This window comes from Lagopus muta, chromosome Z (genome assembly GCF_023343835.1).
Source record: "Lagopus muta isolate bLagMut1 chromosome Z, bLagMut1 primary, whole genome shotgun sequence".
NCBI lineage: Eukaryota > Metazoa > Chordata > Aves > Galliformes > Phasianidae > Lagopus > Lagopus muta.
Window position 1 is genome coordinate 1,730,759 of NC_064472.1, and position 14,548 is coordinate 1,745,306.

The 14,548-nt window shown below is 43.1% G+C and overlaps 1 protein-coding gene across 4 annotated transcripts in view; it reads left to right on the top strand.

Annotated features, from left to right (window-relative positions):
- The first annotated feature begins 625 nt into the window (after window positions 1-625).
- Window positions 626-14,548, top strand: part of MALT1 (MALT1 paracaspase) — a 31,482-nt gene continuing 17,559 nt past the window's right edge. The window contains exons 1-9 of one of the 4 annotated variants that reach the window (XM_048931579.1): window positions 626-818; window positions 1,987-2,153; window positions 6,361-6,482; window positions 7,281-7,431; window positions 9,603-9,781; window positions 10,340-10,436; window positions 11,171-11,203; window positions 12,789-12,815; window positions 13,831-13,866. In XM_048931579.1, the coding sequence (XP_048787536.1) occupies window positions 658-818; window positions 1,987-2,153; window positions 6,361-6,482; window positions 7,281-7,431; window positions 9,603-9,781; window positions 10,340-10,436; window positions 11,171-11,203; window positions 12,789-12,815; window positions 13,831-13,866 (973 nt within the window). In that variant the 5' untranslated portion in view covers window positions 626-657. The remainder of the gene's footprint in view (window positions 819-1,986; window positions 2,154-6,360; window positions 6,483-7,280; window positions 7,432-9,602; window positions 9,782-10,339; window positions 10,437-11,170; window positions 11,204-12,788; window positions 12,816-13,830; window positions 13,867-14,548) is intronic. The other 3 variants (XM_048931580.1, XM_048931581.1, XM_048931582.1) reach the window with 3 other exon arrangements.

The following is a 14,548-nucleotide window of genomic DNA, read 5'->3' on the forward strand; positions in this document are numbered from 1 at the left end:
CTGCAGGAACGGGGGCAGTCGCATTTGGATGGAACCACAAGAATGGCTTGGGTTGGAAGGGACCTCAAAAACCATCTAGTTCCAAGCTGTGCGGCTGACCGACATATCGAACCCAGGGCACACCCAGCCCGGCTGTCAACTCTTGGAAAAGGTAGATAACAGCAGGACAAGGGGAAATGGTTTGAAGTTGAGGGAGGGAAGATTGAGGTTGGATGTCAGGGGAAGTTCTTTGCTATGAGAGTGGTGAGGTGCTGGAACAGCTGCCCAGAGAGGCTGTGATGCCCTGTCCATCCCTGGAGGTGTTCAAGGCCAGGTTGGATGGGGCCCTGGGCAGCCTGGGCTGCTATGAAATGTGGAGGTTGGTGGCCCTGCGTGTGGCAGGGGGTTGGAGCTTCGTGATCCTTGAGGTCCCTTCCAACCCGGGCTGTTCCGTGATTCTGTGGTTCTGTAAAATCCTCCAGAGATGAGACACCCTGGGCCTCTCCGCTCTCTCTGCAGAAAGCTTCCCAGCCCCGGCACCGCTCTCAGCCCCGCTCCGCCCGCCGGGCGCGCAGCTCGCCGTGCCCCCCGCTCCCGTGCGGCTGCGCCGGCAGCGTCCTTCCGGGCGGGAGCACCGCCCCGCGCGGGCCGTGGCTGGCGGCGGGCGGCGGCGGGGCGATGTCGGAGCCGCCGCGTAGCCCGCCGGGCTCGCTGCCCCTCAGCCGCCTGGCAGAGCCGCTGCTGCGGAGGCTGAGCGAGCTGCTGGACCGCGCGGCGCCCGGCAAGGGCTGGCGGGAGCTGGCGCAGCGCGCGGGAAGCCGCGGCCGCGTCCGGCTGAGGTGAGGGGGAGGCGGGGAGCGGAGGGACGAGGTGAGGCCGGGCCTCGCGGCGGGGCGCTCCGGCGCCGGGTGCCGTCCCAGGGCCGCGATGAGGCGGCCGGCCGTGCGGCCGGCTGGGCAGTGCTGCCCCGGGCGGCCTTCCGTGCGCCGCTCCGGTGTGCGGTAGGCTGAACGCGGTCGACTTCTTCAGCTTTTCCTTCCTAGGTCGCTTTCTGTACATCGCTTCCTGCTCGCTTTGCTTTCTGTGCCTTCTCCAGGTCTTGCCTAGGGAGCGTTCGCAGCCCGAGTGCGGTTCCTTTGTGGGGCCGCGGCTGTAATTCTTCCCCTGGGTTATCCTCCGAAGTGCGGTGATGGGCTTGGGATGAGCCCAAGCATCTTGCCTGCGGCTCTGTGTGGCACTGTGAGTTAATAAATGAAACACTGATGGATCCACAGCTCTCCCCACACCCTCGCTGCCTGTGTTACCTGTTGTGATTGAAAGCACGTGAAGCCTTAAAACTGAAGCCCAGAAGTGTGAAAGTTTATACCTGAGGATAAGTCATAGGATCACAGAATGGCCTGGGTTGCAAAGGAGCACAGTGCTCATCCAGTTCCACCCCCCTGCTGTGTGCAGGCTCACCAGCACCAGACCAGGCTGCCCAGAGCCACATCCAGCCTGGCCTTGAATGCCTGCAGGGATGGGGCACCCACAGCCTCCTTGGGCAACCTGGAAATGCACGGAACTGCTAGGAGGCTGCAGCAGTCACTGATCTAACAGTTGCTTTGGGCTTCTCAGGCTTCCTGGGCTTTCCTGGCTCAATCCTTATTGTTTCTGAATCAGGCAGGTGAAAATGAAAGGTGCTACACTTGTTTTTCTATTCAGGCATTGAAATGTGACAACTAGGTTTCTCAATACAATTCTCAAGTAGAATTGTTAGGTTCAGGCGCCCTTGTTTCTATAGCATGCGGGTCATTAATACTAATTTCTGTCTGTGGAAATGCTGCTTTGTAATGCCTGGAGTTCTGAAACGTGAAGGAAATATGTTAAATGCATTCAAATCAGCTAAGACATTCCCTTCTCTCTATATTTTCTTGGTTGTTTTTTTTTTTTAATCTTTTTAACTCAACTCCATTTTTCAGAAAGAGCATTGAGAAGTTATGTGCCATGTCTTATGTCTTTATTTTGCAGCCCCCTGGATTTAGAGCAGTGTTCCCTCAAAGTTCTGGAGCCAGAAGGAAGCCCAAGCTGGAGCCTCTTGAAGCTGCTGGGTGACAGAGGCTGCACAGTAGTGGAGCTGGTGGAGTTCCTGCAGGCCATGGAACACACAGAGGCTCTCCAGTGTCTCAGCTATTCAGGTCAGTTCTGGTTTGTTCTGGTATTTCCACTGCAACCATGCGTTCTGCACTAGAAATACTGAAGCATTCATTTCTACAGTAAAAGCACTGTTAGCAGTTGAATTCTAGTAACTGGTATTTGTTTGTATGATTCTGAGATTAAAAGTAGGTCAAGCAGATAAGCAGGCTTAATGCAATATTGTTGTAGGCTTGGACTTGGCTGCATGAGTATGACAGGTGCTGTCATTCTCTCTGCTAACTTGTGTTCTGTATTCAGCTCTGCCTTTGGGAGATGTTTATAGAACAGAAGTAGCTGGGTTAGAAAGACCAGTAGCTTTGCCAGCCATTTGTTCAGGCTGCAGTTTTTGTGAACTGCATTTCATAGCTTACACTAATTGAAAGGGAAGTGTTCAATTAACACCAGTTCTAGTTCACCTTGAATTCATTCCAGCTTCATAATTGGGCAGCAAAACAAAGTAGCAAAGAGCTAGATTATTGTCTGCTGTCCAATGCATTCAGCTTGCTTCTTCATTGAAAGTTCAGAGATGTGGGCAATGCAAGGGCATATACAGTAGGAATGCAGACCAAATTCTTCTTGCTTTGGTTCTAGACTGTGCCCCTTTTTTATGTCCTCTTTGAAGATATGGTGAAATTCAGTCACATGGAAGTTAGAAAAGCTTCTCTTGAAAATGAAGAGTAGGAATGTGCAAGTGTAGAGTCTTGCACCTGAGAACGAATAACTACAAGTATCTGTACATGACCTGTTGGAGAGGAGTTCTGTGTGGAAGGATCTGGGGGTCCTGGTGGGCAACAGGCTGACCGTGAGCCAGTAGTGTGCCCTGGTGCCCAAGAAGGCTAATGGGATCCTGGAGTGTATTAAAAGGCCAGCAGGTCAAGGGAGGTGATCCTCCCCCTATACTCTGCCATGGTCAGGCCTCACCTGGAGTACTGCATCCAGTTCTGGGCTCTTTAGTACAAAAAAGGCAGGGATCTTCTGGAAAGAGTCCAGCAGAGGGCCATGAAGAAGATAAAGGGCCTGGAGCATCTTCCCTAGGAGATGTTCTATGCTGTTATGAAAAGGAACTTGTTCACAGTGAGGGTGATGGCTTGTCAGGGAGGAGGGGAGTTGGTGTCATATCAGTGAGACTGGATTGTGCTTCTGAGGCAAGAGTTTGTCTGTGGAGGTGTTCAGCGGTAGTATGCTGTCTTGTATATGGTGGTTGGTGGAGGAGAATGAAAGCAAAGAATATTACTGACTCAGGTTTGTACTAAATTGTGCCTGCACTGAGCCAAAGCATTGCTTGCTTGACCTGTAATCTCTCCACGGTTGAGTTTGCAGATGTCTGTCATGTCATATTCTGGGTGTTAGTGCATAGATAGCTAAGGTACCTTATGTGGAGGAGAACGAGCCAATATGACTTTTGCCAAAACTGCTCTGAAAGACAGGGATAGTCTGTCTTGTTGTAAGTTAATCTCCTTGAGGCATGATGGAATGAACTACGCCTGCTTTAAGGAGGGCTGGATGGCTTAGAGGGAGAGACAAGTTGGAACCAGTAGAAAGCAAAGCAAAAGGTATTTAAAGGGAGTTTAATGCTAAGACTTTTTGAACTATTCAGAAAGAAGTAGTAGGCCTTAACAGTTGCAGTGAGTTTACTTAAATATTTAGGGTGTGATACACTTGAAATTAAAGTTCAGAACTACTCACTTGTTTTAGTAAACCAAAAAGAGCTTGAGCATTGCTTTAGGATGGGCTTGTTTAATAAAGACCTTTATGGCTGTCATACTGGCTTTTAGTCCATTTTCTAGCAGCTTAATTTATGCAATTAAAGACTCAGGCATTTACGAGCATTTGAGTATAGTGTTTTAATACTGATACGTCAGTGCTTCCACTTCAGTGTTTCTTTGGCACAGACACTGTTACAAGCTGAGAGGTTGTTTCGCAGCTGCAGAAGGGACCTCTAAGAGCCATAGACTCTCACAATCAAGACCCAGAAATTCTTAATCTCTCTGAGTTTACAGACTTGTCTGCTGCATTGTATTAACTCTGGACAGTGTTCTTCCTCTTAACATGCAAAATTGTAATAACTTTTAAACTTCTTTTTTGTAATGAGAAGGCCGTAGCATCCTATTCCTATGAGTGACAATGTATCACTCAGAAAATTGAGTCAGAAGGTTTTCTTTTTAAGCCATTACATTTTTTGGTGTTTGCAGGAAGTAGCTATGTAATATGTGAATGGCAGGAAAATAAATGAAACAGTGCAGAAGTTATGAGTCAGTTTTCTTAGAACTTGGTGGTAACACCTCCAAGGAGTACAAGATGCCCATCTTCCAGATGATTTGCTTTTCTCAAATATTTAAAGACATGTCAATGATGAAAATCAGGAGAGATTATAAAGAATGAAAGGGCAAATCTTCTGTCCCTTGAATTGACATTTCAGACTTACTGTTTGCCTTGTTTAATGTTGGTGATTGTGATGCTCAAGGCTACTTGACATGTTCCCTTTGACTCAGAAAAACAGCAGAGGAAGTATTAAATGAGAAGTCTGAAGTATCAATCTCCAGAGCTAGGCTGTAGGTGGAAGTTGTTTTAAAAGATAGGCAAGGAATTTTCAAGTCCTGTGCCTAGGCTGGAGTAGCTCCCAGGGTTGACAGCTGTTTCAGAATCAGGTTGCGTATGGAGACACTAACAGAGCCCACTTCCCTGTTAGATAAAGACCACACAATTTCCATATGCCACAGTCTCTGTTTCAGTCTGTTGATCTTTTGTGTTTCTGCTGCAGTTTTAACCCGTTGATCAAATTGATACGATTTCTTCCTCAAGCACTTTCTGTTGGACAAAATTCTGATGTGCAGCTGAACTGTTAAATGGGAGAGCTGGGGAATGCAAAGAAAACTGGTGTAGCACAGTAAGAAGGCTTGGAACAAATTACAGTGCTGAGCTGGGATGTTTCTGATCTCTTTGGAGCTATTTTTGCATGCAGTTTCTGTTCACTTCACATAAGATTATTCACCCAGTAAAGTGGAATGCTGTTGCTGTACCAGACTATGCTTTCAGCTTCTGCAAAGCTCATTAATTAAATGATAATGAAGAACCAGCTTTCCCCCAAAACAGGGAAGGAGTCCAACCTCTAAAGAAAATCAAATGTAGTATAAGTACCTATTTTGTATGTGATTCTTAATTTCAGAGAGTAATGAGAAGCTACTGAAGTGGTTTTGTATCGCTTGCTATTTCTGTGTTTCCCTATAACCAGTGTTGCAGCGACTCGTCACCAGCACGTGTTATTACCTACAGTCCCACTGTCTTTGTTGCATGCATGCACCATCCATAATAAGGAAAAAAAATCATCAGACTGAAGCATTGACATCTCAGCACTGCTGAGCACCATGCCCAGAAGCTCATGCATTCTTTGCCAGCACCGTGAGCTTAAACTCTGCAGATGACTTTTTTCTGCTCCCACCTCCCCCTTCTTCTTCCTATGACCTTGGTTGTAACAGCAGATCTGTCGTGGGGGTTGTGCTGTAATTAGATCTCTGTACTGGTCTGGGTTAAGAAAACAACTGGATCCTATCAGACTGTTATCAGAATTTCACTCGCACTATTTCCTGGCAGTTAAAATCTGAAGTGGAAAATTTTACCTTGCACATTGGTAAAAAGAAAACCCCCGCCCTGTGATCTGCAGGAGCAAAACCCATAGAGGAAACTGATGTTGTCTAATAAGCTGCATGAGCAATAGTTGAAAAACGCAGTGAGCTGCAGCTCAACCAGCTCTTACTGTATTGAACCTCCCTCAGGTTGTGCCTTCTCTTGTAGCTGAAGCTTAACAATTTAAATTATCTGGAGTGAGCAAAGCTCGAAAACATATGCTGTGGGAATACTTTTCCAAGAAAGAATGCGTGATGCCACTGAAAGTGCTGTTTGCTTTAGTGTGTAGGGAGTAAGAGATAATTAGGTTTCTTGAAATTAAAAGACTTTGGAGTGCGGGGTTGGACTGATCTCCAGAGGTGCTTTCCAACCCCTGCAAATCTGTGGTTCAAGCATGGATTTGTGTAATGAAATACAGTTTTGAATGTCTTGAAGTTCTCTGGCTAAATGAAACTGTATATTTACATAGAGAACCTGGATTGTTTTCAAGCATATTTAATGACAGAAACTTTGTTTGCTTAGAGGACAATTTAAATTCTGAGTTGTATCCTAGTAACTTTCCTCCATGTAAATTCTCTTTTAAAGGCATCAAGATTGTTGTACAGCCAGACTCTCAAGCAGTGCTCTGTGGCCAGGTTGTCAAGCTGTGTTGTTGGGCAACAGGACACCCATTTGTACATTACCAGTGGTTCAAACAGAAGAAAGAGGTAATAGTTGATGGAGAATATATGTGTATGTGTGTATATATATATATTTTTAGTTGGTAGAAATCACTAAGTAACAATTCCACAGACTAAACTGTGATACTGCTAGTGCTGAATTGGCATTTCTCTCCAAAATTTTTTTTGAAGGCTATTGCTCTCAATTATATAAAGAAAAGTTTGCTTCATCTTTTAGTAAAAATAGAAGTTGAATAACTGCTCCACAATGACTGTATCAATGTGCTAGAACAGCAAGGTGGCTCAGTGTGTTCGAGGCACTCTATCCTTGGGTACTGATCTTGGGAACTGTAAATTCAGTTCTCTAAGCCTACCATGAAGTTTCACACAAGCTACTCAGAAACTACCAGGATGCAAAAAATATCAGTCACCATTGGTTTTGGACAGATGAAAACTGGTTCATAAGACTGAGCAATTTAAGGCCTGAAGTCATTGCTGTTACAGACTTAAGTGCTGGAATGTGTGTGAGCCTGTATCTATGGAGTTCAGGTGGCAGCGCTTTTACCCATGTTTCTTGTCTGGTTGTCTTCCTACAATGACTAATTTCAGGAAGAGTTTTTCAACCAGCTTAAAAACTCAGCTAAGGTAGAGACATGTGAATCATTCCTGGAAGAAAATCCGTCTCTAAGCTGCTGAATACATGGCACAAAACTTTCTCATCCAAAATTTTTAAATGAAGGAGTTGAAGCTGAGGTTATGGACACTGAATAAATAATCCAGTGTTTGATCCTTGTGTAGATTAACTTAATCTAAATTAAGATATTTCTTGATTCATGTGTCACTCAGGTTCCCCATGGTAATTCTCCAGAACTGGTTCTGAATCCAGTGAAAGTGAATGATGCTGGCTTTTACATCTGTCGAGTGAACAGTGAATCTTCATTTACATTCAGTCGGTGGGCACGACTGGAAGTTTGTGATCTCCAGGGTACAGCTCATGGTGAGTGGCAGGGGCTTTGTACAGTGGAAACTCCTGTGCGGATTGCACCTTAAAGCTTGTTAACACATTGGGTTAAACTGGGTCTTTTTGTGTGAATTGCATCTCTGTGGGTTTAGTAAGTGTGTTAGCTGCATAAGAAAGGTCATAGTTATTCAGATGCACGTATGTAAGTCCATATGGATTATGGCACTGGCTTAAAGATAGGTTTACTTCTCTGAAGGGTTAATTTCCATCTGCAGCGTACATAATGAAAGGATGGAAGTGGACGAAGATTGAAAAGAATGGAGACATAGCAGAAAACCAGTAGGATTATATAGCTGTCCACTCAGTATTATCTAGCCAGTACTGGAATTTATTGTTAGTTGACTGATGTAGTGCTTGATTTAGGGGTTGGCAACCCTGCCTGTGGCAAGTGGGCTGGAACAGGAACAGGAACATGATCTTTGACATCCCTTCCAGTACCAGGCATTCTATAATTCTCTGACTGTAATGTGAATCTTGGAAATTTGCTTCTCGGGTTTGGTTTACTGATACTGTGCATTTATACCTAGTATCTGAGGTTGTGAAACGGTGTTCTTCTGTTTTTGGTTCGTGTAGGTTTGCTTTTTGTGTATTTTTTTATAGGACGGTCCATAGTTTTAAATGAGGGTAGGCTATGTGCTAAGTCTACCTTTAGAAGCAAACTAACAAAAACCTAAACTAAATTATTTAATTAAATAGCCCGGCTTTGTTCTTGGCCTAAAGGTGAATGAGAAGAGCAACTAAAGAGTGCAGCTGATTTCTGATTGTATCTTCACAGCACGAAGACTGAATGTATTGTGTTGTGTCACAAATCAGTGGTGTTTCCCACTTGAATCCTGCATTTAAAGGTGTCAGGAAAACAAAGAGAAACGATGCAATGAAAGGCTGCTTCACTGCCTCTTGAAATCTGTGGAGAGTATGCTGATGGCAAGTGGAAAATGTCTTCAAAACATTGTTATATACAAAGCAGTTGCAAAGAGGAATGGGCTGTCTTAATACTTAAAAGTCGTAGGCATGAAGTGAAGTGTCAATGTTTAGCAAGAAGAGATGGTTGGACACTGGAAAATACTTTCTAATGATAGGAATAATTAAACAGTGAAATGAATGAAGTGGATAGACCACAGAATCTCCAACAAATGCATATCTGCCTGTATCAGACAAAAAATGGTTAATGGACTAGATGAATGTGTTTTCTGTGACTGTATGGTCTACATTAAATTTCATGGCAGCCCTTTTCTTGTTTACTGACTGCCTTTGCAGGACTTGCTTGACAATGTAATTAGAACAAAAATGTTACAGGTGTTATCATTTAAAAACAGTGTTTCTGCTTGACAGCTGATTATGCAGGTAATTAACACAAATCGCTTTCTTCCCCCAGTCCTTTCCTCCCCTCAGTTGGCCAGCAAGGAGATTTGACTTCTAACTCCTAAGGAATGGGATAGCAGTTGCAAATTTTGAAACCAGGAACCCCTGATTTAATCTGTTGCTGCTAAAAGTCACAGATTTCTGTTAATAAAGAGCTATTTGGGGCTTTTTTTCCCCCCTTTCTAGAAGTGAGAAATTTTGCATTCGTGTTATCAATGCTCAAGCTGAGAAGGGAGAATTTTTTTGTCTTTAAGTACATATGCTACTCATGAAAAGTTGTTTTGTTTTTTTTTCACTTTTGCTGTCTGAACAAAATATCTTTCCTATCATTAAACTTTCCCTCCGATTTTTTTCTAGTTACCAGACTTCTACATTGTCTTTCCTACAGTGAAGCAAACAAAGCCATGTAATGAAATTCTCATTCCTGTGTGCACACCTGCACACATCCTCAGTCTGTCCCTTGGCAACCATGCTTCTTTATATTTGCTCTTTTCTCTGAATCCTTTCTGCAATGTTTTTCCGTTGTGCAGCTGTGCCCGTTTATTGTACGACTGGCAGGAATAAATGATGCATAGGAGCTTCTGAGGTGTGTTTTTGTGTATTCCTATTTTACTTTTCAGCTGAAAAAAATGGAATGCAGTTGTGACTCATTATTAGCATGCTCCTTACAGACAAGTAAATTAATTTCATTGCTCTTAGCACAGACTGTTCTAGTTTCAGGGACATGTGCCCATACATTATTTATCTCTCTTTCTTTCCCCTCATTTTTTCTTTAATTTTTGAAGGGGGCTTAATTGGTTTGCCTGAAAAGAAGCTGTGCATTTGTATTCAGCCTCAGCCACAAAACCTGACTGTGGGAGACGCTTTGGTATTAGAATGTGGAGCTGTTGGAAACCCAATTCCTCAATACCAGTGGTTCAGAAATGGATTTCCCTTGGCAAATGGAAGCAGAAATGTCTACACGGTGAGTTACCACACAATGCCATCCTTGTGAGATCAAGGTATTACCACCTTTAGCCTACCGTATAATGTTTCCATGAAGAAAATAACTTCTTCATAGCCTTTATAACATCTGTGCAAGTGCACAGCTCTCCTGCTCTGTTATTCCAATGCTGATGCTGTTCTCAGGCTCCAGGGTGCAGAATTATAATCCAGAACGTGTTTGAAGTGGTAGTCATGGAGTGGAAGCCTACAGTACATTCTGGGTTGTTGACACAACACAAAGATTAAGTGCCAGTAAAAGTTAAAGCATCTCATTCTATCCCATACTGTAAAGCTCTGTGAAAGATCAGTTACATTTGATACTTACAGCATCTCAAGCCTGTTGGACAGATTTGCATTCTTTCTTCAATTCTCAAAAGCCTTTCTAGAACACTTAATGCAGAATAAGGGCATCAGCAACTGTTGGGTTTGTTTAGGCTTTGCTTTTAATTTTTAGTGTTTTTTTTTTGAGGGGTGGGTGCTTAAAAGAAACTGATTCTTCTGGGGGCTGGCAGGATGACTTTCAGCTGTGCTCACATAGGTGTCTTGCGTGGACATGGAACATGGGGGAACGTACTGGTGTCACGTATTCAATGACCAGGAAGACCAAGACAGCAAGAAGATAGACGTCATTGTAGGTATGGAATTTGTCAGTTTTATGTAGATCAGCTGATTTATCAATTTCTTCCCTAACATTAGAATTAATTTCTCAGACTTCTAGTATTCAGCCAAGCACTTAGCTGCCTGTATTTTTAGTTTATCTGTTGATTAAGATAGCTGTGCTCGCTGGCAGCAAAGGCAGTTTTATATGAATTGTGAAGTGCTTTGAGTTTTCACGGTAGCTAATATAGAGATGCTAACACTTCTTGGCCTTGCTACTAGGAACATGGCTTGTCAACAGATGGAGAGCTGATTTCTTCATCTGCATGTTTTTTGACAACCAAATAACATCTAAAGCCTCAAGATTTCATGAAGATCCTTTACTGATATGAACTGTTATATGGAATTCTTCAACTGTCAGGGCAGGTGATATTATTCATAGCAAGTGAAGTAAATGGATGGAACACTGATTAGTACGTGTGCATGTATTTGCAGTAAATCAAGCAGGGAAAGATCTGTTTCTATAGTTTCCAGATATATCTGAGAATATTATTGCATAATTCATATGAAAATTTCTTGTTAAGAAATACTGTAGTGCTCCAGGATTATATTAACAATTACTATAAATATCATAGCCAGTGTTTAAAGATTTATAGTGCTGTAAAATGAGCCAGATTGGAGGTGAATTTTGACTTCCACTTTGTGCTCTAGCTCTCATAACTGAGAGAAATTGTCTTCCAATTCTCCCCCCTCCCCTCCCTTAAAACACAAGGAAGGAAAGCTATGGCAGTGGAGTGCACAGAAGGTAAAGTAATTCTTTAGTTGTGAATCACTTTTGAGAAATGAATGATGGGGATGATGGATTGCTGTGTGTTGCTGAAAAGCATACATGGGTTACGAACTTCACTGTGCTTTAAAACAGTGCTGGGTGATGGAACATTTCCTTCTGGATGTGCTTCTCTCCTCTTTGCCTTGAAATCACGCTCCTTTCTTCTGTAGTGTTCAGTGTTGAATACTACATTGCTTTTGTGTCCTGCATTTGATCTTCGTGAGGCTTTTTTGGCTGGGCTGAGGAAGCAACATCCCTGCAAGAAAATCTGGGAATGTTTAGGAGACTGAATGACCTTAAAGAGTTGGATAGAGCTCGATCCAGTCAGTTCTTTGTCTGTGAGATGCGTTTCTAGTAACATTATTAGTCAGTTTCTTTTCTCTTTGCATTGCTGCTATGCCATCAATTGATTATTGGGAATCTTGAAGTTTATTTACACAGTGGGGGAATCATGTGGGAAAATATAAGGCTGCTTACAGCAGCACCTTCTCTGCCAACAGTGAAGAAAACAATGGCATTTTCAAGGCGCTGTACATGGCTGCCTGCTCTTCGTTTTCTTGGAATCAAACTGCTGTGCAACCTTTGTTTTTCAAAGTTCAACAGGAGGCAGTGTTCTCTTTAGCCCCTTTTATGAAAGTTTGACAATGTGAGGGTACTGTGCACTGCAGCATACAACTGGCACAAATTTCAGTATCAGCCACTTCCACAGTTCAGCTTTTATAACTCGTTATTTTCTTAAGCCTTAGCATCCTTTCTGGCTTGAGAAGGTTTCTGCAGGAAATGATGGATCCTGTGCAGAAGCCTCCTGGCTACCTGCAGTTCAGTCAGCCCTTAAAGCAGGATATAATCACTGAAAATGCTGGGGCTTTTGCACAAACTAAGGTTTGCTTGGATGCAAGTTTGTTCTGCTACTAAGCTGCGTTAAAACCCTTGCTATTTTCACTTCAGTCACCCAGAGTTTCCCACGTGAGCGTATGTGCCTGCATTTGTTGATGAAGAGCTCTGCTTCGTGCTGCACTGACTGGAGCAGGCATGCTCTGAGGAGCCTCGCATACAGGACTTAGCTTTTCCATAGTTTCCAGTATTCTGAAAGAAGTCAACTGAAATCTATGGCAGTCTAGAGTGTTTGAAAATGGTATCTGAAAATTATGTCCCCCTGAATACATATGGCATGACAGAGAAAGACTTCTTGCTCAGGATGTTGCTTTTTTAGCAGTCCTCAAACATCTTTTTCTCACTTGAGTAATTCTGATGTCTTATTCCTTATTCATTCAAGCTGCTTGCACGCCCATGGGACTGAGGCATGGTGTTTTTCTCCCTTTGTTTTGGCCGAATTGTAGTGCTGTGTCTTGAGTATGTGGTTAATGTAGTTCTCTTCTGTGCATGTGGAATAAGCATGTGAAAGTTAGATTTACAAAAGTATGAAGCCAAAAGTATTTTTTAGTTTTGTTCTAGCTTTTGGCTTGTTAATAACGACATGACAATTATATATTTATTAATGCAATACACATTTTTTTGGCTACTCTTTTAAACTTAATTTTATTGGTGTGTGTCTCCACAGAAGAGCTAAGTGATCTTCAGAAAACAGGTAAGTGACATGTTTGGAAAGCTTTAATTTCACATTACAAATCACAATTGCTGAAGCCTAGCTGTGTCACAGTGTTTACTTTACATTACTTGGTTGTATTTATAATGAGATTTAATGGTGGCGGATACCCTGTTAAGAGCAGTACTACCTTCTGGTTTCAGTAAACTAACCTGAAGATGTACAGTGAACCATGGGGTTGCTATTGGCTCTGCAAAATCACACCAATCCTCTCTTTTACACCGTTTGCATACTTACTGCGTTTACTTTTTCAAATACAGAAGGAATCTTTTGTTCTCTTGTCAGTGGCTTTGATGGACTGTTACATTTTAGTGCACTGATGCTTTTTCAGATGATTAGGGCAAATAGGATGCAAGATATCTCCCTGAGAGAGAATCTATTTCATAGATTCGTATAAATCGGTGTGATTCAAGTCAAATGTGACTTGAAGCCTGTTAGATATTTATTATAAAAACAGGCCTGGAATAGTACGCCCTGAGGGATTATCCCTGCAACAGTGCTCCTAAAATTTCAAATCACAGAGCTTCCTGGATTAGACATCAGAGTTTGCTTTTGCCCAGTGTTAGTCCCTGAAAGTTATATCAGTATCATTGTTATGGTACACGTTATTGAGAGCTACATTGTGTGAGGCATTGGGCATTCCCATCCCTTTGGGAAGCATGAAATAAGAGAATTTTCACATATCAAATTGTCATCCCTGTTAAGCTTTTCCCTGTCTTGCATTTCTGCATTTCGCTGGGCGAGGATGAACTGTTCTGGATGTTACTGAAAGTGCTGATGTGCGGAGTGCAAGATTCAGAATGATTCCCTAAGCATCTATTACCTCTAAAAATCCATGACCTACTAGAGTAGGGGAAAGATATCAGGTAAATAACAGAAAGCAGTGAAGGAGCAGAGCAGCAGTGGTGGAGTGTTGGTGTTGGTGAAGGTGCAGCTCATTTGCTGATGCTGACACTGTGACTGTACTCACTGATGATTTGTTCTGATCTCTTTCAAGCAGACCTACAGGAACAGTTCAGTGACAGACCTTTTGGTAAGTGCTTCTGTAGCTGCGGCTTCTGCCATTGCTTGTGAAATAACTTTTGAAATAGCTGTCAGGAGGGAGGCATCTGTGTTGTTGTAGCCCTCTGTAGTGCTTGGTTGCCCTTTCAGTAGTAAGCCAAGATGAGGGCACCAGTATTTTTAGTGATTTGGTGGAGTGTCTACAACTTCTGGTCTGTTTCAGGTTCCTGTTACAAATCCTGTGTCTGTGACCTTAACAAGTGTGTTACACCATTACTTTGAATGCTTCAGCAGTTGGAGATACAGCATAAGGGTGATGGTAGTCTGCCTACTAAGGCTGTGCTGTCCCTTTAGCTGTGCACAGTGCATGCAGCTCACTGAGGTGGATGGATGGCAGATGTGTGATTTGAAGTAAACCTGCTGGATTTTTATTCCCATTCTGAACTTTGCATGGTAGACCTGACTGTGGCCAGGCACGCTGTTTTGGTTGGTGCCAAACTGGGGGAAAGGCTGCAGGTCTCTGCCACAATCTTATCACTGAGTGTGATAAGAGGGAGTGTAAGTGCTCCCCACTCCTCATTCACCTTTTCCAAATCATTTGGAAAACTTGCTTCTAGTACTTTTTCAGCAGCAGTGTTCTAGGATCACTGTTCATGTTTCTCCACTGTTAAGATGGTTTACACTGTTCAAGACTTTGCAGCTTTTCGGCTGCA